Source organism: Ischnura elegans, chromosome 7 (genome assembly GCF_921293095.1).
Source record: "Ischnura elegans chromosome 7, ioIscEleg1.1, whole genome shotgun sequence".
NCBI classification, from domain to species: Eukaryota; Metazoa; Arthropoda; class Insecta; order Odonata; family Coenagrionidae; genus Ischnura; species Ischnura elegans.
Window position 1 is genome coordinate 83870920 of NC_060252.1, and position 25961 is coordinate 83896880.

Below are 25961 nucleotides of genomic sequence, written 5' to 3' on the forward strand. Positions count from 1 at the left end.
TTGTCCGGAAAAAGTTTTGTTTATGGCCCTTGTGGATTGTACTTCTGATGTAAGTCGCAAGTGGAATGGGTGCAGAGTTGTCACATCCAGCTGGATTTCCAGAGGATTTATGCCTTTTGCCACACAAAGGTGGTTCATTTTTTTGCTTGGCAGTTTTGTACCATCCAAAGGCTTGTCATGTCATGGATCATTTATCTGTAGAAAATATTGCACTCAAACTTTTCTTTGGGTACAACCTTGTTGCAGTGGAAAATCTTGCGCTTTCCAATGAATCCTAGAGCTGAATTGGTGGGGTATTTTTCAATTACTCCCAGCAGAGGCACCCATGCCAGATAGGGTCAAGGGTGCCATGGAAAAGGTAGTCCATGTGATGGTGTCATGTAAGAAAAACACTATCAGATTTTACATGAGAACTATTCAGGGTTCCATGTTTTCAGGGAAAAGATTGTTGGAATACTATCTTTCCAGCAAGGAAGTATGGTTGGCAAGATTCTGGAGGTTGCTACCACTAGCATAATCCAAAAAAGAAGAGAAGACAAATAAACCATGAATATGTATAAGAAGATGACAATGAGTGTAACCAATGAGTCCCCTTGAACTTTAAGTCTCTCTTCAGACTCCATGGTGATTCAAACAGATCGCGAGAATATAAGTCTACGTATTGAGGGATTCAAATTCGACGGAAACTCAAGTTTGCTGTTATTGCAAATTCATTGTAACAGTGCTGTATTGCTTCATTTATAGTGGTTTCACAGGTCCCGACATTTACTTTTCTCGACACCACTAGCAAAAGTGTCTTCCCCACCTGTCCAAATTACGATAACTTCCCCTCTGCTGTGTGGACTCCTTTGCCTATTTGGGTTTCTCTCTCACTTCCCTGGCCACCAGTGAGGCAGGAGCAACTGAGAGAAAGTCTCTGTAGGGAGACAACAAGACCCTATGTCTTTTAACTATTGCGTATGCCCTGGCGACATTAAATGTGTTCAGTGTTGGAAATCAATCCCTATTGCATTTTGGCTATTTTCACTCCTAACCACCTCTGGCAATTGTTTTCTTGGGACTGTGTGTGTCGCAACTGGAAATCAAAATTTATTTAAAAAATTTGGTAAATGGAAGGGAAAAGTAAGGTATAGTTAAAAAAAATAAAATCTTTCACATTTGGCCATTCTCTCTCGAGTTTAAAATAAGAAAACGGTAAAGTTACCGCCCACTTTTAATGAGTTCTTTACGTTGTTATGGGAGTTCTGATACAATAACTTGACCAGGGTGAGCTGCCGATGGAGAGAAGGAATTTCTCAACAATGAACCAAGCGGAGCCTTGCAAAGGCTGAAAGGTAGTAATGGGCTCATGATATCATCATCTTATTTGGAATAGGTTTACAGCCATCAAACTTTCATCATGAATATCTTGAGTAGTAGGTCATGAATTGAAAAATGGAAAATTATGTGTCTATTCAATTTTTAAATTCTGCTTCCGTAATAAAAATGGCGAGTATTCTGCAAAAATCTGCTTCCAAACTTTTTCCTGGCTATTGCCTCATATTGCATGTACTTCTGTTCGAATTTTCCTCGTCAAAATGGTGAGGATGTTTCTAGTGGGCTATTATTTCCTCATGTCATCAGTACCTATTTTTAGTAGATGTCGAATAGTTCCTACCATGTAATGTTCCATTGGCAGGGAGAAGACTCTATCAAGATGTTTCGGATGCAGCAGCTGAGAAGATTTTATTTCTTTATTGTTCAAATTGTGCCTACATATTACCTTTTGGCAGTCTTATGCCTATGCAATGAAATGTGATATCTTCTGGAGAATGTCTTATTTTACAAGGACTTTGAGTACGTATGCATAGTGGAGTACGGGTTGAGTTTTGTTGGTTCAATTTAAATTCATTTGCGTAATATAGAGTCTAGGTATCCATCATATTCATCCTTTGTTTTTCTAACCATACATAATGCTGTTGAAATGTGGATATGCATTCATTGCTGAATTTTTTTTTCAACTTGGCTAAATGAAAAGCATTTCATTTTTTAAAAAAGTAGTGTTTATCGTGTCAATATTTATGGATTATATATTATCCCCTTGGTTGAAACCTCACTTCAAACGCTTTAGGAACTACTGTTAATCCACCTTCAACTTCATTTGAAGGTGTGGGATGACCCTCTGGCACACTGATGTAATACTTCTGAGCGAGACCAGAGAAGAAAAGGAAGAGATTATTTCTTGCCAAGGCTTCTCCTAAACACTGTCTCTTCCCTGAAAATAGATAATTATTGATTTAATAAGGGTCATTTTGTCTTCACTTCATTGACCAATTATAACTTTTCACTGAGAATAGGCCCAATTTCAGTAAATATTATGTATATAATGAATATGAAGATATTTTAACAATTCATTTTACAAAAATAAGGAAGGAGGAGGAAAAAAATTTACTTCACCTGCTCCAAATGGTATGAATGCTTCATGCTTAATCAGTTTTCCGTTTTTGTCCAGAAACCTCTCTGGTCGAAAATTCTGTGGATCCACCCATATTTTGGGATCGTGGTGAACTGCATGCAAATTGAGAATCACTCGGGAGTTCTGTATCAAATGAAAGCAGGTACATTAGTTATTCATGTTAAAACCATTTTGAGGTCATAATTACTCACAAGAATAACTTAGTTGGATGTAATAGGTCCGAGAATAATCAGTTGAAAAGCATTGTATTATTTTATGGAGAGAAATCTCAGCTTACAGTCACTACCATCTTAGATAGTTGGACATCTCAAACCTTAAGGCCGTATTCAGATCTTTCATTGTTCTTCGGATTCATACAGTAGCGGATACAGAAAAAACTCAAGTGGGGAGGGGCGTGCAAAAGATACCTTGATTTACCTTTACTTTTATTGTAATAAAAAATAATCAAGTCACGTGCAAATTTTAAGAAGTTTTAATTAAAGTGATTATGTGAAAATACAAGACAATGCCATCTTATGATATAAAATAGTTAAAATTGTGGTTCTGCAATGTTTGGCAATATGGGTGGCCCCAGAAGGGGGTGCACGTCCCCTGCACCCACCATCTGTATCCGCCACAGGATTCATATCACTTGTAGATGAGTACATGAGTATATTTCTTTGGGCAAATAATATCCATTGCGGAGAAGTTTGGTGCACGTTACTTTTTTGAAGTATTACCTTGGTGAAATTCAAGTTCTATTTTGCAGCCAAATGTCTCTCATGCGAAAAAAAAAAAAAACTCAGCATAAGTACTAAAAATAGTATGTACTGCTAAGCCTCTCACAGTAGTTCTTTAAGGCATTTCAAGATAAAATTACTTAAATACTATCAAGATTTCAGTCTAAGTGTATGAATTTAAAGATTTCGATTCAAATCACTGCTTATTCTGTTGGAGTGGTGGCTCATATTTGCACTGCTCACGATGATGTAATGGAAAACATAACATGATGGCTCATTCATGATAGCATTTCTGACTAATCATCATAGATTTTTGTTCTTTGCAGTGTTTAATCTGTATGTAGTTACGTATATTTACTAGGAAAGTAATATGTAGTATCAAATACTTCACAAAGGAAGGCTTTGCATTAGTTACATGTGATAAGATATCAATGATGTGAAGTGAAGACTTATGTAAATATGTAAAAGACTATCTGATAGAAGAATTAAGCAGAGAACTGTATGAAACCATTGCCTTTTAATGTCCTATAATAAGCACAGTTAGGGAATGCGAGGAAAGTTGGGCATGAGAGTAAAATAGAATATTTCAGTGGCATTAAAGATTCTCTCTTATGCACCTAAATTCTGGTGACTGGTTCATACAATTGCACTTTTAGTTGAAAAGCAGCTAATGTCACCGATTTGGTGATTAAAAAGAGGTTGATACTGGCGTATTCAAAATTCCGTGGTTGTGAGGTGTGCCTGAGAACTCTACTACACCATTAGGAAGAAAATCTAGTTTCTCATTGAGTGATGATGGTGGTATTTTTTTCAGAGAATTTATATCTGCTTTTGCATGGCCCTCATTCATTATCAAGTATAGATTAGCGTAAAAGGTTACCTTTGGAATAATATATCCTTGCAACTCAGCATCTTTCTCAGCATACCATGGGGAGTGAGGAACTGCCAAAGGAGCAACAGTACTCAATCGAAGTACCTCATTAATAGTTGCTTCCACATATGGCAGACTGAAAAGATTAAATGCAAAATGTAGTCGATAATGGTATGTAGCTTAGATTTGAATGCAAATCATGCAAATTACATTTTGATCACTCTTGATGAATTCAATTAGTTTAGGAGTAATGTTGAATAAGTTTTCATGGTAATTAAAAATCACCTTGGTCTGTCTTCAAGAGATGGAAGTCTATCCCTGCCGACAACCTTGTCTAACTCCTCTTGAACTTTTGATAGCACTTCTGGGTAAAGTATCATGTACAACATTGAAAATGTTAATGAGTTGAATGTTGTATCACTGCCAGCCATGAATAAGTCAACACAGATCATCACCAGTTGTTTTTCTGGGGAGAAGATTGTAAAATAATCACATCTTAATGTATGTGTCAGAGTTAAAAGCCTGTAAATGTTTGATGGAGCATGAAGTCATTGTTCACTGAGGGGAAATTTCATTTTTAAGGTAATTTTGACTTCTTTTGAATTTGTGTGAAAAAAGTGAGTTTTCTTCTGGCAACTCAAAATGAGTGCATTCTTTTCTGAAGGGGGAGAAGGCAATTTAACACGTTGCGTACGGATGGCAAGAATTCTCGTCATTTTTTTCCCAAACGTTCCAGACGGATGACGAAGATTCTCGTCATTTAGGCATGTCAACCTAAACAATTTTAAAGCGTATAATACGTATTCGTTCGTACGTTTTCAGTTGTTGTTCGTTATTCATAAAGAATTGATCCATCATAACATTTTGAATGGGTAAAGTTATATTCTAAACATTAACTTTTTAACCATGTTTAAACCAAAGGCATTACGCCCTAATAGGCACATATTTCCAAATCGGCATTCCTAGGAATTTAAATACCCTGATACGCAACGTGTTAAGGGTTATTATGAGGAGAATTTCAAGTACATATATAATAGAAGGAAGCTGAGTTCAAGGATGACCTTGAAAACTGAAGGTCTCTCCTACTGTTTCATACCCTATGCAATGCATCTAGTATCACTTTGAGTTTTTGTCATGAAAGTAGTAGATAAAATTTTTTCATAAATCATTGCAAAAGGTAGTAGAAGCGGTAAATATAAATATAGCTTACCTTCATACCATGTTTGGTGATTGTGTCTATTTTTGTCCACTTCGTTTATGTATGTGTCAATGAAATCTCTTGGATTGTCACCGTCAAAAGATTCTCTATGCTTTTTAATTTCTTGCTATGCATGGAAGAAGTATAAATGCATAAAATTGATGAAAATGAATTTCTGAATATTTGAATAATTTATTTAAGTCAATATGGGGTGATGAAGCACAATTAATTTTGCTGCTCATGATCAACCAACTTAATTGAACTTCATGTTCTTTGCAGTTGATCTTCATCTCTGAACAGAGCAACATGTGATGTTCATTGGTTTGAATCATCTACTCATCTGAGTACTAATATTAGCTATTACTGTAAACTAATTATAATTAATTTTACACTCAGGAATTTAAAGTCTCTTCTATAAAATTGCTTACCTACCTTTATGAAATTTTGCAAACTCGCTCTCAGTTTCAAAATTTTCTGAAGATTTGAGAGGAAAGGTAGAATTTTGGTCAGAAAAGGAAAAGCTGTGGCTGGACCTCCACCTGGTTCAGTCATTTTAATCAGCAACTTTACATTGCTCATTAGTTTTTGGAGATAAGGGTCTGTATGGCTGTATCTCTTCCCCGCAATAATATGCCAGAGTACATTAATACCTGCTGTACCCAAGATGTCATGAACAGGCACCTATAAATACACATAGAGATGACAGAAAATATGTATCATCTTCTTGCTGAATTTGATTGTTCTCATTAAATCTGTATGGTGAAGGTTGTATTAAAAAGGTTATACTCTATTTGGACAGCATACTTTTGTTTGTGTATATGTTCTTTCACATCTGCAATATTCATTTGAATGTGATAAATAGTTTCTATAATCATTAACATTAATGTATGTTATTCAAGATGTATCTACTCATCATTCTCTGTTTTCACTTGTGTTGCTATTTTACAGATGCATTGTTGATTCTTACTGGGTGACTCCACCTTTCCTTTTGGCCTCCTGATATTTTCTCAATTTCAGCAAACACAGCTTCTAATTCCTCATGGGCAATGCCTTCAAGACTCCTTTTCCCAAATCCAAGGTCCTTTAAGTTTCGGAGTGTGAAGCGGCGTTGATCCTTCCACTTTTCTCCTGAGATCCACAAGACTCCTGGAAATAGAAAATGTACCTCATCAAATTGATGAAATTGAAGCAGGTGATGAAATTTTCTTAGACATACATGCTATACATTGTGCTTGTTGATAATTATATTGTATCCCAAAACTTTTGAAAAGTAATATTGCTGTGAAGTAAAATCTGATGCTTTCCCGGCGAATATGTTCAAAAAATGCTATTCGGGCTTCCAGCCGGGTGGTCTCCCTCCATTCTGCCGACGTTTCGGAACACGAGTCGGGTTCCATCCTCAGGGCTAATGGTGAGTGGATGAAGTTTGCCAGCTTGTTTACTTTTCAGTTGGTTGTGAGGTCTAAAGTGATTGGCTCGGAGGCAGCCAATCTTATTTTCTTAAGTGCCGGTTTCCATGCATTACTCAGTGAATACCCTGTGTCACGATTGAGGGTGTTAGTTGCCAGCCGGATCTCGATGGATTCCTTAACCAGTCTTTTCCAGAAATCAGTCTCGCGGCATAGAATTTTCACGTCATCCCACTCTACCCTGTGATCGGATTCAATGGCGTGTTCTACAACCGCGGATTTTTCCGGTTGGCAGAGCCTAAGGTGTCTCTTATGTTCTTTTATCCTTGTATTGATAGTTCTCCCCGTTTCCCCCACGTAAACCTGCCCACACTCACAAGGAATTTGGTAGACCCCTGGAGTTTCAAAACCACAAGGATCCTTCGCTTTAAGAAGTAGATCTCTTAGTTTGGAGCATGGTTGGAAAACGGTGTCAATACTTTGTTTTTTGAGGAGGGGAGGGAGACCACCCGGCTGGAAGCCCGAATAGCATTTTTTGATAATATTGCTGTGGTCCATTACTTGTAATATTATTGATGGAATATTTGAGACAGTTTAAAAAAACACTTTGTAAACATTTAAAAATAACAATTTTAGGAAAAGATATAAAATGAATTTTTCACATTAGCAGTGTCTAACACAAAGTCATAGCTTTAAAATTAGCCATAAACCATGGCTCTCCAATAATTTGATGGTGATTTGGTAGGCCATTGCATATATATGATTCAAGGCATTTTTTTTGACAAGAATGCAAAAAATTAAAATGCACATAAAACACAGTTTCATGCATAAGTAATATTACTATTAACTATTTTCCTATTGGGTGCTCCTATTAAAATAATAATAATTAAAATTATTGTATAGAATTTAGGGGGGATTCCATGACCCCTTTGACCCCTCACCTAAATCTGCCCCCTGGGAATGACCCATATGTCTTACCAAACGATCCTTGGTCTATATGTTCCATCAGTTTGGATCTTGGTCTTGCAGAGAAATCTTCCCTTGATGATACTTCCTTGATGGCCTCTAAGCTGGAAACAAGAACAACTGGTATCTTCCCTGAAAAAAGACCAACTACATCTCCATAGCGGCGAGCAGCCTCGCCCATTGCAAGGTGGGGTAAGGCACCCCAGCTCTTCAGCTGCAGCCTGTTCCCAACAATGGGCCATTTAGGAGGACCTGCAGAACGATGGTGAGTAAGAAATCCAAGTGACTCTGACGTGTGTATGGTGCGTAATCAACCCAAAAAGAAAATTGAGGGATAACCCAAGGGCCAGAGGTAGGAGTTCAGTCAGGGGGGTAAAAGATCAGTTTGCCCCCTCTGATCCACTCTCGCTCCCTCCCTCCCCTCCCCCAGCATTAAAATATAACATTACCGTAAGTAGGGATGTGCGAGTACTCGAAAATTTGAGTCAAGTCTAGAAGTTGGTACTCGACTTGAGTGATCCGAGTAGCATTACAAATGTTGAGTTGAGCCGAGTAGTTTCAGTTGCAGAGCTGTCGAGGCCAGTAAGTTCAAAAATCCGCTGACAGGAAGCGTTATCAAGCGGCATTATTACAATGGTGCAAATGATTTTATCCAGGGTTGTTTCTGGCAGTTTGGATACATGTATGTATACTGTAACTCGACGGGGTCAACGTGTGGAGAGTAAGCCAGCGTGATCGCGGGTCAGGGGTGTAAAATAATACGGAACTCGCACATGAGAGAACTCAACGCGCGTCGGGAGGCAGCTGTTTCTCGGACGCCGAGAGGGGAAAAGAGGGGAAGCAGAGGAGGTGCTAGTTCGGAGGTGAAGCCAGGAGGCTCACTCGCTCTCTCGTCAACCACAGCTGTAATAGGATCGCGGACAACCTTGCCTGGTGGAAGGTTGATGTTGACCGGTCAAGGGCTGATTGAGCGGTGGAGTGACGATCCTGATTATTATTGGCGGTCTCGCCGGAACAGCTGTTGGAGTTCCGCCAAGACGCTGGAAGTTATCCTGATTTCGAGCAGCAACGTCGCCAGGACCGTCCTGGAGTTCCACCAGGACACCAAAGTTGTGAGCTCCAAGTACTTGCCCTGCCCAAAAGTTGTCGTGTTGAGTTCTCTCGTGATTTGGTATTGTGTGAATGAGGGAATGGGGTATGTTTTCCGAGTTCCGTATTTTTGGTTTGCTTGGTCGCGGGCCAGTCATTTCGCGTTTGCTTCTTCTCCACCCGAAATATTCATTTTCATCGCATGCTTAGTCTGTTTCCCTGTTAATGAAGGTAATTAAATTGCATAATTGTTTTTTAATTATTAAAAATTAATGCCGTTATAGATACTTGTGTCCCGACCTTTCATTTGGCAACCTGTCACGGTTCCCTGGATGAGGACCTATTTCGCGACCCGATTTACGTTAGCCTGGTATTAGTTTAGTAGTGGTGTAGACTGAGGGACGGTGCCCGTACGGTTACAATATATACTAATTAAATTGACCACATATCACTAGAGGTTTATTCATTTCAATAGTAAAATTTGAAAATGAGAATATGGTATGGTACGTATATATATTATCATATTGCCAGATCCAGAAATGATCAAACTCGAATCGATACTCGCAAGTAGTTTTCAACGCGACTCGATTCTCGACTCTGGATCAAAAAGCACTACTTGCACATCCCTAAGCGTAAGATATTTTTGGAGATATGGTAGTTGAAATTACAAATCGTACATCAGATAATAAGACGTTTTGTTAATATTATCGTTAAATATGTAATTTCATTATAGGAAAAATTAAATCACTTTTTTAAATGAACTTTTGAAATTTTGCCACCCCCTGAAATCTGCCTCCCGGGGCATGTGCCCCCTTTGCCTTCCCCCCAGTTCCAGCCCTGGATAATCCTCTTAAAAGAGATAACCTTTGTTGATATGTAGTGGCTCACATGGAGGAATATGATGAGAATCATTAATCTTTTCGAAAAATCAAATATTTTAGTAGAAATATACAGGACACAATATATGTTGTATGAGTACACAAGTTGACTCATGTTATGTGAAATATGAAAAATTGCCACTGCTTTTGTTCAAGTTTGTGAGATGTAGTTACCTGGTGGAAATTTGTCTGGCTTTCTTGTGTTGAAGTACCAGAAAAGTGTGATGGTCACCAGGATTAAAATTAGCTCAATAATCATCTTTCATTCACGTCTGCACTGGTAATGTTATTATCACTGCCAAAAGTTCTATTTCCTGAAACTGAGATGAGAAATTGGGCCTTTAGTCTAAAATATGTAAGTTCTGTTTGCATGCTGGTAAAAATTAACACAAAGCTCATTTGGGTCTGAAGGATCAGGAACCATTGGAAGACGCCCGTCCTCCAGAATGTTGTCATTGTAATGCTCTCATATAATCGATAATTTTCAAACCATAAACCCGTCGTATCGGGGAAATTAAACATATCCGCAGCAGTATGATAATGCGTAAAAGACCCAACTACGAATTCTTCCTCATATTCTCGAAGTAGGTATGCTTGTCCACATCTCACAAAGAATGGAGATTACTCTCGTCCGTCTGTGAACACTGCTGATATATTACACAGGCAATCTCATTTCAAAATTAGTATCTGACATCCGTACTTTCCTGACTGCAAAAATAAAAAAAATTCCTTTATTACTGGACATATTTTTCATCCTGGTAATCATGGAGTGCCAGTTTTTCACAAAGTATTTCCTGTGTTGAGTCAGAATTTATTAAATCTTCTACATTTGTGAAAATGTCTCACTGCCTCTGCATCTGCTATGGAAAGTGCGTGATGACCAAGGCCTTGGCCAAAGTATTTCCTAGGATGTTTACCTCAAGGAGGAATACTTTTCAGGGAGGAGAGCTCATTTGAAGGAGGTACACCAAAGACTACCTCCCTGGATATTTTGTGGGAGTTTGAACGGCTCAACCTCCCCCTCCTCTCCTTGCAATGGTCTTGCTCCTGACTGAAGCAGTTACTGTAGACATGATATATTCACATTTGCACTGTACCCTGTGAGGTGCCTCGATAGGCTTGTGGTGTGTGTGTTTGGACAACAGTTGTTCACAATGAAAAGGTGTGAATTGATGTGATTTGACTTCCGAGTTTCACCTAGCTTTTATTGAAGTCCTGTATTATTCAGTGGAAGGCCATGAGACAATTGTCATGGACAGGGGCAGATTCATCTTCAAATTTGGGAGGGGTCATGACCTGGGTCCGCGGAGTATGGAATACCCTCCGGGAGAAAGGGGTGTTGTCTCATATAAATTTTTTGAAATATCCATTTTTTGCACATTTTGGAGCCTGAAAGTTCATTTTTATCCTTAACAACAGATGAAATTGAATTATTTAAGACATTTAAGGATGCAAAAACTATTAAACTAATAAAAATTTAAAATTTTTGATAAATTTCGGTGGGGTCGTGACCCGTGTGGCACATCCCCCCTAAATACGACACTGACCATGGGAATTCAGGAAACTGGATGGGGTGGTGTTTTGCGCCAGTGGCATAGCCAGGAATTTCCTTTGGGGGGGGGGGGTCCAAAACCAGGGGAATATTTTTTGAAAAATAGGGTACGAAGTAATGGGTTTTTAACTAATTTTAACACTTTTCACAATCGAAAAAACCTCATTTGTTATAAAAAATACTTCGTAAATTCATGATTTTTCAATAATTTGTTTTCTCTTAGTAAGGAAAATAATAGTGCTTTTATATTTCGGGGGGGTCCGGACCCCCCGGGCCACCTCCCTGGCTACGCCAGATTTTTTGCTAGGATACTCGTTAAGCCGATGGTCCGTGATTCGATTCCCAGTCCAGGTGAACGTTTTCTCATGGGAATTCATGTAAATCTTATCGTCAGTAGTGAATTAAATCGCCGTATTTTGGCGGAGAACTTGGTGATTAGAGCGCTTGAGTATCCAAATTACCTGCCCTCCATTTCAATCAAAGTTTTTCTCATGTTATCTCGACAGGTTGGCTGAATTACGTTCGTATTTTAGAGAGCTGCGCGCAATTTCCGAACAGGAATGCTGTAATGAGTTCGCGCCAAGGATGAATGAGTCAACTCGCTCCATCAAACGAACTCTTGGCGGCATCAAATTTTACGAATCTGTAAACTCATTATTAGTAACGACTTCCCCACGTTTTTTCTCGCTTTATCATTCACTTCCTATCAGTTTCCCACTCTTATCAACGTGCTTACTCATGCTGCTAGGCTTATATGAAAGTGTTTTATGGCACGCTATGCATATCATTGTATTCGGTGGACCATTTCAGCGTTGTCACCTTCGTTCTGTTAAATTTTCATGAAGGACCATGGCTGAATAGTGAATGGAATAAATTCTTCATGTAATTTCCCGCGCAATATTCTGCAAACTGCTCAGCATCGCATCAATTTTTAATATCAATAGGTATATATGAAAGAGGATGTCTGTTTTTCTGTCCGCTATGCGTTTCCGCTATCAAAGGAAAACATAACTTAAAGGATACATCACTCGCCTATTAAGGCCGTTTTACACGGTACACGGAATTGCGCAATCTGACGCACGTGCGAAGGCGCAATCAAAATTGCGTCGTGTAAAGCAGTGAATTGCTAGAACACATGCGAGAATTCGTGGATACGAGGCGGCAAAATAGCCCCTGTTCTAATTTCGTCCATGCATTCGCGCAATTCCACGCCATTTTAGAAATAAATGCAGCTCTAACCTGCGCAATTCCGTGCCCCGTATAAAACGGCCTTTAATCTTCTCGGTGAAAACCTTTATTGGGATATATGTTCACACGACGATTTTGGTCTACACACGCACACACATAATGATCAATGTTGTGGAGCGAGGTAAAAGCAGATCTCGGTGCGCGGTGTATGGAAATAATTTTTTCCATTGTTTACTGTTCACCGTCTTCCGCTCACTGTCCCCTCAGCGTCTTCGCACTCTTGTCTTACTCCAATTTTGAGTAAACGTGGGATTCTTTTGGGGAAAGGTTTCCAAGTCAGCCAATTTGCTGCCTCCCTGCTAATTTGAATAATGTAATCTTGTTTCTCAAGGAAATCGGAAATCGGTGGGATTCTTTTGGGGAAAGGTTTCCAAGTCAGCCAATTTGCTGCCACCCTGCTAATTTGAATAATGTAATCTTGTTTCTCAAGGAAATCGGTCTGTTTAATAAAATATAAAAGTCCTTGCCTATTTTATCTAAATAAATTGTGCTTTATCGACCCTGTGAATGAACGATTTGAATCAAAGGACTGAGTAGTGGTTCAGAATGACCTAGCCGTCGACGCACCCGAACACTCAATGCTACTACTACTAGGTTTCCAAGTTTCCCATTTCTCTGGGTACTAGTGATGAGCGATATATCGCTAACTGTGATTGAATCACCGTTACTGAAAAGTAGCAGTCACTGTCGGTGATTCAATATTCGAAATCACTGTATTCGGTGATTCAATCACTGGATTCGGTGAAGATAGCTCTGGCTGCTACCAAGTGATATGCGATATATCGCCACCTGTGATTGAAGAGAAGTAGCCGATCACTGCCGGTGACTAAATCACCAAATACTCGAAATCACTGCGACTGTGAATACGGTGAAGTTAGCTTCGGCAGCTACCATGATGCTACCAATAGTAAAATAAGGATGTCTTATTCATCTTTTATGATAAATAAGACATTCTGTGCGAAATATACAGCTAAAGCTTTGAATTATGATGGTTTGATTATAAATATGTATAAAAAATGATTGATCCTTATCAATTCTTTTACCACATCAAATTTACTTAATTATTGTAATATAAACTCGGAATCAGAACTATTCCCTCAAAAAAATATTTTGCCTAATTTTACAATTTTCTATAAGTTTATTTGTTCCTATTGAGGAGAGCTCATTCCTTGGAATTGGACAAAGTAGCAGGAATAGCAGTGCCACAAATCACCGATGACTTTTAAGAGTGATTCACCTCGGTGATCGCAATCACAGTTAAGAATCACCGTTACTGATGAGTAGCAGTCACAGGTAACGAAGTGATCCGAAAATCACAGTTCCGCTCATCACTACTGGGTACTATCAAATAGGAGAACTATCGGTCCGTCCTCGGTACTATCTTCCCGAGCGGGTGGCCTGATAGTCCTAAGATATTTACCTACTTCGGTAGCAATATTCTACATAATTTTTACGGTAAAATTCCTGCCGGTTTAACTAGCTAATATGGAGCATTTTTTCCAGTCACACCGCGCCCTACTTCCCTCACACTTTGAGCTTCCCTCTTCATTTTACAATAACGCGTATTCGTTTTCAATCTATCCATATATCCTATTCTTTTCTTCTCCTTCCCCGCTGGCCTCAAACTCTTCCCTCTCGCGATGCTTTTCAAAGCCGCGCGACTTTTTTTTGTCTTTTCATGGTTTATCTTCATGCCGTATTCTCCTTACTGTTTAGAAAAATCAACAGGAGGCTAGATTCGTGAATACATATAACTTTTTTTAAACTTAAATGTGACTTCAAGTCTACGACGAAAGGGGTTAAATTACAATCTAAAAGTTACTCCTGTCAGCCATATAATATCAATAAGCAGTAGCGGATCCTGGATAGGGACAAGGGGGGGGGGGGCTAAGTTTGGGGTAAACTCCCAGAAATATTGCGGGTCCGAACAATTATTGCCGTTCCATCTAACGTAAATTGGATGTCCAAGGGCAGTGGCGCCGACTCCATGGGGCCTGAGGGGGCCCGAGCCCCCTCAAAATTTCGCAATGGGTATGAGGAAATGTGGATGTGTCAGGCTTGCCGATTTTCTCCGGAGTGTCCATATATCGAGATTCGAGTTATCAGGGTTCTAAGGCTGATCATATGACTCTTCTAAAATGCCTAAAAAAAACTTAAAACTCACTACTTATAAAATTTCCCGGGGCAAGATCCCCGGTTTGGGCCCCCCCAATATTTTTTGTAAGCCGGTATCCCTGTCCAAGGGGGGGCTATAGCCTCCTTAGCCTCCCCATAGATCCGCCACTGTCAATAAGTATGTCCCGAGAAACCCACCTTTTTTCTTCCCCTTCAAATGTCTCCGTTAATAGTTAATGTGTTTTCAAGGTTATGAGTTCAATTTCGTCGAGAGTTGCACTGATGATCACAGCTGCAGCTCTGAAGGGCATTGCGATAATGAACATACGTCTGGTAATTGAAGCCATAACATCGAAGATGTTCCAGGTTGATCATTATCCTAAGCAAAGACAACATGCCCTTAAATCTCTCTCTGTAGTAAACTTTGAGATACGAATAGTATGAATCCTTGATTTTTTACATCCCTAGGATTTCCTTGACGATAACCCTTGATGTTACTTTGCTGGTCAAGAGTAAGTGTTTTCGAATTACCGCTCTTATGAGTTCTCCTTCTTTGATTGCCTGTGATACCATCTCCAACAGTTTCGTCTCGTACTTTAATCTCACAAAAATTTCACTCTATATTTAATAACTGCACTTAATTAGAGGAAACAAATCCTCCCTATAAGCTCACGCGAATACTCGCACGTCGCACTATGCCTGAGATTTATTAACCCTTTGCCGATTGAACAAGGTTAATCTATATTTTCTCCAATCTTTTTTAATGTAGGTAATAGCATTTTTATGGCCCGTAAAATAATTTAATCTCTTTCGGGGATGATTAGATTAGCGGCGTTTGCATCGATGACGTCATAGCAAAATTAGCAGTGACGGAACGCACTTTCCTTAACTTTCTTTAGAGTTTAAATATTCCTTCCTCTGTGTGTTTTTTTATTACAAGTCATTATATGCATTTTCTTACTAATTCTTTATTTTGGTTACGAATGCATGCATTAGAAAATTTGAGGCAACAAAATTGATAAAAGCGTCATTTGACTATCATTTCTTTAATTAACCAGTACCGTAACGGCTTTCCGGCGCCACGACACCACTGGTTTGTATCCACTTTCCTGCTTGAATAGCGCTTTGATAATCCTGAGCATTTCTACCTGTGATTTTAGGTCTCGAAATTCGCTAGCATTAAAGATAATTTCCCTCCTCTCTTAAGGGAGCAATAACAATTTAAAAGCGATTAGGAAACTGAATAAGAGAAAATTATATTGCATCAAGCTACCACTCAGAAATCGCTAGAAACCTTTCGCAAATTTCACTGCGCGCTACCACTCTATTTTAAATAACAGCTGCGGGACACCTTATGCCGTTTACATTTATTTCAAATAAGTCTTCAGTGTTTGTTATTCGCTATAAATTGTTTATTTGTGTACTATAAGCAACGTTAAAGGTTAAAGACGAGCGAAGCTTGAAATTTGACTGCAAACTACACTGATTTTTTTCATCAATTGAAACGTTTGATTTTTTCCATTGTTCCATATCCCGATCGTGGTGGAAGGCAAATATTACAAGGAATTCCTCTTAACTCAACGTTCTGTCCTCTGACTATGTAATTAATCCTCAATTTTAAGTGAAAAACGCGAGGCTCCACGGGTGAAGTATGAAATAAAAAAATGTTCGGTCATTATATTGTGATAGTTTCAACGATAGGTACACCTTTTCAAGGTATGGTACAAGCTTTCCCGAAAAAAATCGATTTTAAAAAATACGTATTGAATTCGAATCCACCCTTTTAAGTGAGGAGCTGCGTCAAATCAATTAAAATGGGTTGTTGAACGATAATTATAATCTTATCACAAGGTAACAGAGCTATTAAGGCATTTCATGCTTCGAGAGTGAAGAAAGAGAGACTTAATTAAAAAATATTTAGAATACAGTACAACAGTTAATGTAGGAAGACTATTCATTTGGCTGAGGAGGTATTTATGAACAGGAAAGGATTGTTTAGCGATAGCTCAAGAAATAGGAACCGAATACGTTTTTAAAATGATGGGTTTTTAAGTATGAATTCCTTAGTCACCTCAGGTTACTTAAAATTGTGTTTAAAGAGAACAATATCAAACGTCAAAATAAGATAAAAAATTGGAATTCCTGGAATGAAATTATGCGCGAGCGCGATTCAGAGATAAGAAGTTGGTCAATACCAAACCATAAAATTTCAGATACACCAATTTTCTAATGATGGTGTAACCTAATCATGCAGCAAAATAAAATTCATTGCTAACTTCCGAGTAATTAACTTCATGATAAAAGCCACAAAATATGGGAAGGGGTGCATATACTTTTAAAACCACTTAATAGTTTTGAAAGAGAGAAATATCAACTTAAAGGCGTGGGATAACTTTTACAGCGACATGAATGTGTAGAAATGGAGAGTGTAATAACCAGTTTGAGCAAAGTGAAGCTTCAATGATAGTCTGGAATGCAACCTTAATATTAAAATAAATTTTCTCGGCCTTTTTGATCACTACATAATTACTAGAAATAGGAATTAAAAGGAAATGCCGATGAATAGCCCGCGCCTTACCTTTACGGAGTCTCGGGTAAAATTTTGGGAGGACACAGCATTTTCTTGGACTGGGATTCGAGCTCGGATCCCGCGGACTCGCTCCTGGTACCTACAATGCAATACCTGGCGGGGTATCACCATGCGACTCCCGGCCAAGAAATGAATTCGCCCATAGGATAATTTAGCGTCAATGAATACGCAAACAATATTTCAGATAAAAGAGCCTAAAAGCTCTCAAGTTATCTTGTGCGGTGTATTTCGAACTTGCCGGGTAATAGTGATGAAATTAAAATTAATATACATGGGTTATTTTCCCCTGAATCGGGTATCGAACCACAGACCTTTCCAGCATAGTTCAGCAGACTATTCAGGTTCCTTTATTCCTCACGGCAATTTCACTAAAGCTCGTGGTGCTAGGTGTTATGCCAGGGGCTTATATCAAGGTGGGTACCAAGGTGCCCCGATACCCACGATTTGGGAAAATTTTTAGCGTTTAAGCTGTTTTCCCCCTCGCTGACTAGAGATACTTATACCGCAGTACTTCCGATCCATATACAACTAAGTAACGTACTTGCGAATATTTTTAAATAACGCATTTTTTTAATGCAAAATATCATTGGGCGTTCGTGTTTAAAATTACTTAGCCCTGACTTCACATTGATTTTGGGCCCCTATCTCAAGTGAGACGTAATGTATGTTCGCCACTGTGTTATGCCATTACGGTTGCAACTCAAGGGAGAATGAACTTCGAAGAGGCCACAACCAGTTGCAAACCTGGAAATAGCTTTTTCTATCCGAAAACTAGAATTTACAGATTTGCAGACTCAATCACCTAACTACTGTTATGGTACGAACGCAATTAAAACAATGATGTAGCCAGGGGTACGGGGGAAAATAAAAAAAACAGCCTACCAAGTAGAGGATTTAAACTAATTTCAACACTTTTCACTATCGAAAAAAACTTCATTTTTGAAAAAACTGTTTTGTAAATTCACGACTTTTTTAATATTTTGTTTCATTTTATGTAGAAGCAAAGTAATTGTGTTTTATTCGAGTAAACATAAATATAGTGTTTCGGTTTGTCCGGAGCTTCAAACTCTTTCAAATAGAAGAGTTTGGCTTGAAAACAACACTGTAGAGGATTAGTTAATTTATTATAATTGAGGATGCTTAATTAATTTTTTCATTTGTCTTAATATTTCGGGGGGCGGATCCGGACCCCCCTCACTACGCCACTTCAACGAGAGAACTAGCGCTTGGGCGATGGTGGAGTCGTTTGTTTACACTCACCGGGTCCTGGAGCTGCGCGAGTTGAGAGGAAGATACGTTGCGTGCGGCGGCTGGCGTCTGAATGTCGACTTCCCGTCGGCTTTTAATGTGTATGGAGTCGGTGCGCGGGAGGCGAAGATAGGAAGGCGGGAATGACGAAGCGAATTGACGAGAGAAGCTGGACCGCTCTGTCTCCCACCCGTGACGTAACTCGTCTCAAGGCGCGGTTTCGTTTGCGGTCACCCGAAGGACCCCAACAACTCAGTCTGCGGTGAGGATACTTGATCCAAAACACACCTTGCTCGGAAATGGGCGTGATTAAGCGACGCCGTTCATCTACATCAGTGGTTCCCTGCTCTTAGGAGTCTACGGACCACTCGCTCTGAAATTATCCTCCGTTAATTTATCGAAATTACTATCTATATTTATAGAAAAGGATGTCTGTTTGTCTGTACGCTATGCGTTTCCATACAACTGCGCGGAATGCGAATAGAGTTTGTGCGTATCTCAGGGCCAACTTTTTTAAAGTTCCAAAAGGGTGTCCGACTGGTACAAATCAGTTCCAAAGTTAATTCCAAATGAGTTCTAAAGATTGAAAATTTGTTCCATAGCAGTTTCCAATGGAAATCCAAAGAAGTTCAAAATATGTTACACATGAGTTAGAAAGGTGTACAAATGAGTTGGTAACATGATAGGACGTTATGACGTCATTAAATGCTGTGTACCGTGTTTCAATTCCATAGCAGTTCGAAAGCACGTACAAATCAGTGGTTACAAAGCAGATAAATGACAGTTCCAAATGGCTTACACAGCAAAAGTTTTTCCCTGAGTAGGTGCATCTTATATTCCCAAAGCCCATAGTAGCACTCTTGGTTGCGTCCATAGCGTCGCTTTTTCATTACAATTTGTCACTTCACGCTATACAACTTCTGTGGTTGGATATCCTGACGGGTAGGTACACCTCTTGACACCCTCAAAGGGAAAACTTGCCGCAATGGATTCCATATTCTTGGTGCACACATTTTTGCTGGGGAGTGGACATGACGTTTTTGGATTACGAACTTACGGACACAGCCAACGATTAATATTTCGGAGCGGGGTGTAAGCTGATCCCGTGCACGGTATACGGAAAGTATTTTTTCCATTGTTTGCTGTTACATACATGGGCGTACCCAGCGAGGGGCAGGGGGGAGGCCGCTGCCCCCTCTATAAGCAAAAATCGCAAGTCTTAAAGCAAAATCAGTTCTGAATTGAAACGAAATCATTCAAAAAATTTTCTTTAAACCCACGAAAAATGATATGTATTAGTATAAGATATTTATCTAAAATAAAACTATTTTTTCAAGGAAATAATCTCATAAACTAATAATGCGCTGTTAAAATTTTCTTAAACTGTTGGTTTCATTACCTTTTCCATGCTAAAATGTCACAACTTGGCTTGCCCCCCCTAGTTATGATCTTGGGTACGCCCGTGGTTATGCATGTATACCATCATTATACTTGATTTGTTCCTTTACCTAAAAATTCTACCATTTGACTATGAATTCTAAGTTCTAAGTTTCCCACTTCTTTGGGTACTATCCTTCCCGAGCAACGCCGGGCGGCCTGCTAGTTATATTTAAAAGCATTATACCGATTAATCCATTACAACCCAATGTTGCTTCTGAGCAACATCAAAAATGTATAAATTTTCTGGTGTCTTTGGTAAATATCAAAACTACGCATTATTTTATGGTGTAAAATTTAATGACGAAATATTTACCTGCCTAGATAATTATGAATGAGTGCAAAGTTTTCAAGTTTTCAAAATGAAAAATCTTGATATTTAATTTATCTCAGAAGCAGCTCTGGGTTAGAAAGGGTTAAGGTAGGTTTGCAGTAAGTTTTTTCGGGTTTCGCACCGGGTCAGGTCATCCATATCTCCTTCGAACGTTTCGATGAACAACTCGCCTATCGTCTTCTGGGATTCAGGAATCCAACCGTTGCGAAACCCGAGAAAACTTTACTGCAATTGTACGCCGGGGGAAAAAACAAAAATCATTTCAATGTAGGTTTGCATGGAGTATTTCAGAATTTTTCTGGCAGTCACCCTCGCCTCATAATTCCCTCTTCAATTAAAAATAAGGCCTACTCCCTATCATTCCGTCTAAAAATCCTATTCTCTTCCTTCCTCTCCCTCGTTCACCTAGCATTCAACCCTCTAACACTGTTTTCAACAACCCCTCCCCGGTAAGTACTTCTGTATATCATATAAAAGCTGCTTTTCCTCACCAACCATGTCCAGTAAATCGTTGCCCCTTCTCCTTTCCGTCCACTTCAATTCCTCCATTCTTCCCCATTTATTAAAATAACTTTTCAAATCCATGTCGAATTTATTTACCATTAAATTGCTGGAGAGAGAGTGATTCATTCAGTTATTACACTTTCTAAGCGCCTTTCCCGTTGAAAAAAATCAAAGGTGATCGTGTAAATTAGTTTTGTTGTAAGTATATTTATCCTATCTTGTGATCTCGTGATTCTCGTGATTCCAATTTATTGGAAACTTGTATTTATCCCTTAAACGACTCCAGAGACACCTGACTGATCATCAGAGGCCCACGGAACCACTAGTGTACATCTAGATCTTCGTATTATCCAGCAAGTCGCTTCTATAGGTGTGTGGTGGGGGTAATAGGACACCAAACGTCAACATGAAACAGAGCCAATAACATGACCCCTATTTTTTCTAATTTAAAATAAAAAATTAAATTGATGTTGGAATTGCATTGATGTTAGACAGATTTTTAATTTGGTCTAATATTTGTTTGCCGGAAAAAGAATCCCTTTTGTCAGAATATAAAAGATAGTATAAAGAATATAAATTCGGAATATGAAGTCAGAATGTAAAGAATATTTGTCAGCTCAATCCTTTTATCATTTCTTTCGGACCTGGACATGATATGCTCTCTGTCATACCGATAGATGTTTGTTATCAACTGTTCAAACAATCGAAGACTAGCGTAGAAGAGAAGACAGTCTCCTCAACGGTTCCCAAACTAATCGTCCAAAATACTTGTGTAACGCCATCTATTTGTCTGTAGCATTTTTTTAACGAATTGAGTCTATTTTATCTGCATTGGATTTTATGTGACAATATATGTGACTGAGTAGAAATAAAGGATCCTAGGTATGAACTTAAGGTGCGCCTTTTAGATAATTTCATCTTTAGTGTTGGATTTGACCTTACTGTAGATACTTCAGGAGATGCGCGAAAGCTTTAATCTTTTGATAGACTCATCTCGCAATACAATTACGACTTAATTGGGGAATTAAAAATTGGGTATGGGAGATTTTTATGAGAGAAATTTATTTTATTCGCAATGAAATGGTTTCAGAAAGAATTTTGTGAAAATAGTGGAAAAATGATGAGCCTCAAGTGGTGGGCAAATACTATTTACCCACCACTTGGCCTGTTAGCATCCGTACGGCAAGTATATTTGTAACGCGGGCTTAAAATTATTAATTTGGACTCTCATGAAGCAAATATTGTCGTTTCAACCAATTTTTAAGGGCGCCTAGGGGAAAATATGATAATTTATCTTACCAATTGAACCTGTTTTGCCATACTCAACTTTAAGATTCGCATTAATTTATCATTATCGCCATTCAACACGATAAAACAGCATCGGACTGGCGAAATTTAATGATTTATCGCATGTTTTTATATTTCCACTACATATTCAAATAATTTTAGAGAATTTTCAATCTCTACCCCAGGGTGACAGCTGTGTGGATGTATATTTCGGGAATATTTTTTACAATTATTAAGAGCATTATTTTCCCGGGAAGGTAAAATTTCATTATACCTCCGAGGCATTTGCCTTTAAAAATATGATTACTATAAGATATAGTAATCAAGTGTTGCTTTTTTAAACGCACCGAGACGAAAGACGCTACTACGAAGCAAATAGTTGGAATGATTTGAAAAAACACTGAGCCAATGAGGTTTAGGCAAGTTTTGTTCTGTTCAAGGGATGCTAGGAAAGTTGTACTTGATAGAGAAGGTTCCCATTCACTTCCTTTCAACTCCCTATTAACGACATTACTTAAGCCTGAATCGCACAATTATTTTTTCCATCCCTATGGAGGGACAGTTCCAGCTATCGCTTTCATGATTATGGAAAAAAATGACCGTTTCTCGCTATCATTTTCCGCGATGACTCAAGGGATGGGATTTCTATCAAATTTACAGAATTTGAGGAATGCTTCACTTTTCCTCTTCAAAAATTATACAAAGCACCTTCTGGTGAAATCATCCATCATTGTCATGAAGTAATTTGCCCCTCCATATGAATCATCTTGCATTGGCCCATATAAATCAGAGTGCGCAAGGTTCAGTTTTCTCAATCCTCTGGACCCATAGCCTGTTGGGATTAGGTTGGATAATGAATTAATTAACACATGGCGCTGTATAGGTGTGAATTTGAAGAACCGAAGCAATGGCTTTTACAGACAAACAAAAGAAGCACACAAATCAAAAGAAACAGCTGGTACGCACTATGCACAAAAGAACTTGGCATGAGTTTAAATCTAGATTACCATTTCCAACAATTTCCAACGCTTTTTCCATCACTCGGCACGTCCTTTTTTCCGTCGCTGAAATCATAGCTGGCACCACGAATATTACAAAAGAGGATCCTCAAGTCGGCCTCTAAATGTTTTGTCTCCCATTACGCATTTAAATGGGTTTACTACAGTCGTCACTCGTTTCGCTGACGAATAAAGTGATCTGAGTTTCACGGCGAAATAAGGTATAATTAGGGGTGTCCACCGAAATTTACGTTCATGATGGTGTTATTTACAAATGTATAACTATTCATTGCTATTCCTCGCAATTGCAAAGATGATACCACAAAATATTTGATAAAAATGGATCGCATTGCACTCATCACCGCGCTGCGGACATTTTTCACAGCCGATTAAAATGCGACCGAAGTAAAAACAGAAATCAGCCTTCTGCGGAATGGAATTGGGACTCCTCTATGCAGTCCCCTTTGCCGGCACCGTTCTTCAGCCGATCATAACGCAAGGCCGACAACAGCGACTGTAACGCCGCGTTTGGCATTTAATTGAATGACAGTTGTGAATTCGGAAAGTGAAGGAAAAAGTGAATGAAAAATTAACGGTGGGAATGACCATGTGATTCGGAAAACTGTGCGAAAAATCCACAGAGGAAAAACCATTCGCCTTGACCGGGATTCGAACCTGGATCCCTCGATTTCCGGCAGAGTGCTTTAGCCAGTTAAGTTACCGAGGCATCATTCTCCCCTGTGGAAATTTGTTGACTATACCAGAGAAGGTGGTATGGACTGCTGAGCATATTATGCGACTAGCAGTCCCAAGTCGTGCGCATGGCGCCACAGCCGGAGAGCAAAGCCCGAACTTTGAACACGAAGAGGTATTCGCTCTAGAATTATTTGAGTGCACCGGGACTAGCCAAGGTGATAACTTTTATGGAGTCATCAGCAATGCACAAATTGTGCGAATAATCCACAGAGAAAAAATTATTCGCCCTGACCAGTATACGCCAGGACCTTGTCCGGTTTCGTCCACAAATATCCACAGCTGAAAACATACTGCTGGAGTTATCGCTCTGAGGGACGGAAAAATGATCCTTTGATTCAGGCTTTATACACTCGTCGACCTATTCCTCACTTTCCCCTTCCCTCCCAACTTCCTCCTGTCCTGACCTCTCTTACCGCGTCCACTATCAATTGTCCACTATCAACTGACAGTTGTCTAGCGAATTTGACGTACTTCGAGCGAGAGCTGCCAAATTCATCCGTTTAAAAGTTTGCACCTGACTGTACTTAATATGCAATACCCGCTCACTCACACAGTGATTCAACCCGAAGGTTGGAATGGATAGGTGAGGAGATAGCTCACCCCAGACTAAATCTCATTATCTAAGACCACAGGGGCGCAACTAGGAATTAAGACTTGGGGGGATTTTGGGGGCAACTAATACTTACGGGATTGGAGGTATTGCATACCAATCAGGGTAAGCAGGAGTTGCGGGGGCCCTCTTCCAGAAAATTTTAAGATAAATGGTTCAAAATGGTGAGTTTTACGGCTTTCTGAGGGATATTTGATAAATCCTAACACTATTATATAAGTAATACTGATCCAAATAAGTAAAATGGATTAAACTTAAAATTTTCTCTGACAATGAGCGCTGGGGGAAGTTTTATCCCCCAAAACCCTCCCCCTCACTACGCCACTGTAAGACCGTGCCCAAACTAAGCCACAGGCGTGTGAACATAACGCATTCAGGGTAGTGGGGACAGTTACTTTCCCTGGGCTACTTCGTACTTCGCGGACTTAGATTGCGGGTGCCCAAAGGCTTCGCCCTGGATAAGTAAAGGCCGTTTTACAAGGGGCATGTCATTTCGCAGGTTAGCACTGAAATTTTTTTTGAAATTGCGAGAATGCGAGCTCAGAATTAAAGCAGGGGCTGTTTTGCCATCTTACATCCATGCATTCTAGCAATTCACCGCTTTACACGACAAAATTTTGACTGCGCCTTTTTAAGTAAGTCAGATTGTGCAATGACATTGTCCGTGTGAAACGGCCTTAAGACACCGCAAGAAATTAACTATGAGATTAGACCAGAAATAGCGTGTTTGCACATTTGTCATCCTACGTGTTATACTTCCTAAAACTCGTGTCTGAAATGCTAGGTGGTGGATATCAAGGAGTCCACTCACTATTTTATATTTACTTTTCTATTTATTAATTGCCACACCATCGAAAACAGCGCTTTTTGGCCTTTTCATCCGGGTTTATCATAACATTCAACAGTTAAATATTAACGAACATCCATGCCCGGGATAGGGGCAACCTACCAAAGCAGGACTTGCACCCGCGACCTTTCGGTTTGGCATGCGAGGACCTTAACCCACTACCACCGGGGTCGGCAAATGTAAACTGTAAATGCCTTGCTGGGACCAATTAATTATTGATCCCAAGATCAAAACTTATCCATGCGAGACATGAGGAGCTAGCCCTGACCACTGGTGCCATATGCCTCATGAGTAGAGATGCGTGAAAATCGCAAATGCGATAAATGCGATATAGATGCGATGACTGGACTTTTATGATATTTTTACGCAAATTTGCCTTTTCGACGGCAAAATTCGTATATTTTGTGCCGAGTGCAGTTTAAATGCTCCGCCGACACTCACCGCTTAAAGCATGTGAGCGACTGGCCAGCTGCTAGTTGGCTGGGACTCTACGAACTACAAGAGGGCGCGGGCAAGCTACACCTCCGCCACTATTTGTCCTATCCCTTAATCTATTATTGTTTTACAACATAATTATTTAAAATATTCTGTATTTTGTTGTATAACTGTGTTTCACTACATCTTATCGTCATCTACCTCATTATGAAAATAAAAAATAGATGCTACAAAATGCGATAAACTGTTATTGAAAGTGCGATAAAATAAAAATGAAAATGCGATTTTCACGTATCTCTACTCATGAGTCATGTTGCGCATGTGGAATTTAAAGCAACTAGCCGACAGGCTTATCATGAATGGGCTCCTCTGGTGAAATTATGGAAGGTGTGACATCAATGGTCTGGGTTGATTT

General features: G+C 39.3%; 1 protein-coding gene and 2 long non-coding RNA genes across 3 annotated transcripts in view; 2 read left to right on the forward strand and 1 right to left on the reverse strand.

Moving 5' to 3' along the window:
* On the reverse strand, positions 1–18454 carry LOC124161931 (methyl farnesoate epoxidase-like). Its single transcript, XM_046538198.1, has 10 exons — positions 18351–18454; positions 9760–9905; positions 7631–7870; positions 6211–6389; positions 5676–5924; positions 5256–5370; positions 4331–4511; positions 4055–4181; positions 2437–2578; positions 1–2254 (listed from the first exon to the last, which is right to left on the reverse strand). The coding sequence occupies exons 2-10, from the start codon at positions 9842–9844 to the stop codon at positions 2073–2075; spliced, it is 1500 nt and encodes a 499-aa protein (XP_046394154.1). The 5' UTR covers positions 9845–9905; positions 18351–18454; the 3' UTR covers positions 1–2072.
* LOC124161933 lies at positions 6350–7748 on the forward strand. Its single transcript, XR_006865446.1, has 2 exons — positions 6350–6435; positions 7682–7748. It is a non-coding gene; the product is annotated as an uncharacterized LOC124161933 (long non-coding RNA).
* LOC124161932 overlaps positions 7809–25961 on the forward strand; it is a 22745-nt gene continuing 4592 nt past the window's right edge. The window contains exon 1 of the long non-coding RNA XR_006865445.1: positions 7809–7883. This is a non-coding gene — a long non-coding RNA (uncharacterized LOC124161932). The remainder of the gene's footprint in view (positions 7884–25961) is intronic.

What these genes read in the sequence shown, in the direction of transcription:
- LOC124161931 (XM_046538198.1), bottom strand. Translation starts at nt 9,844, where the DNA reads ATGATTATTGAGCTAATTTTAATCCTGGTGACCATCACACTTTTCTGG. An exon ending in AGGAAAGGTGGAGTCACCCA is followed by an intron (nt 5,925 to 6,210) that starts GTAAGAATCAAC and finishes GTGTATTTATAG; the next exon opens with GTGCCTGTTCATGACATCTT. An exon ending in TCTCTTGAAGACAGACCAAG is followed by an intron (nt 4,182 to 4,330) that starts GTGATTTTTAAT and finishes TAATCTTTTCAG; the next exon opens with TCTGCCATATGTGGAAGCAA.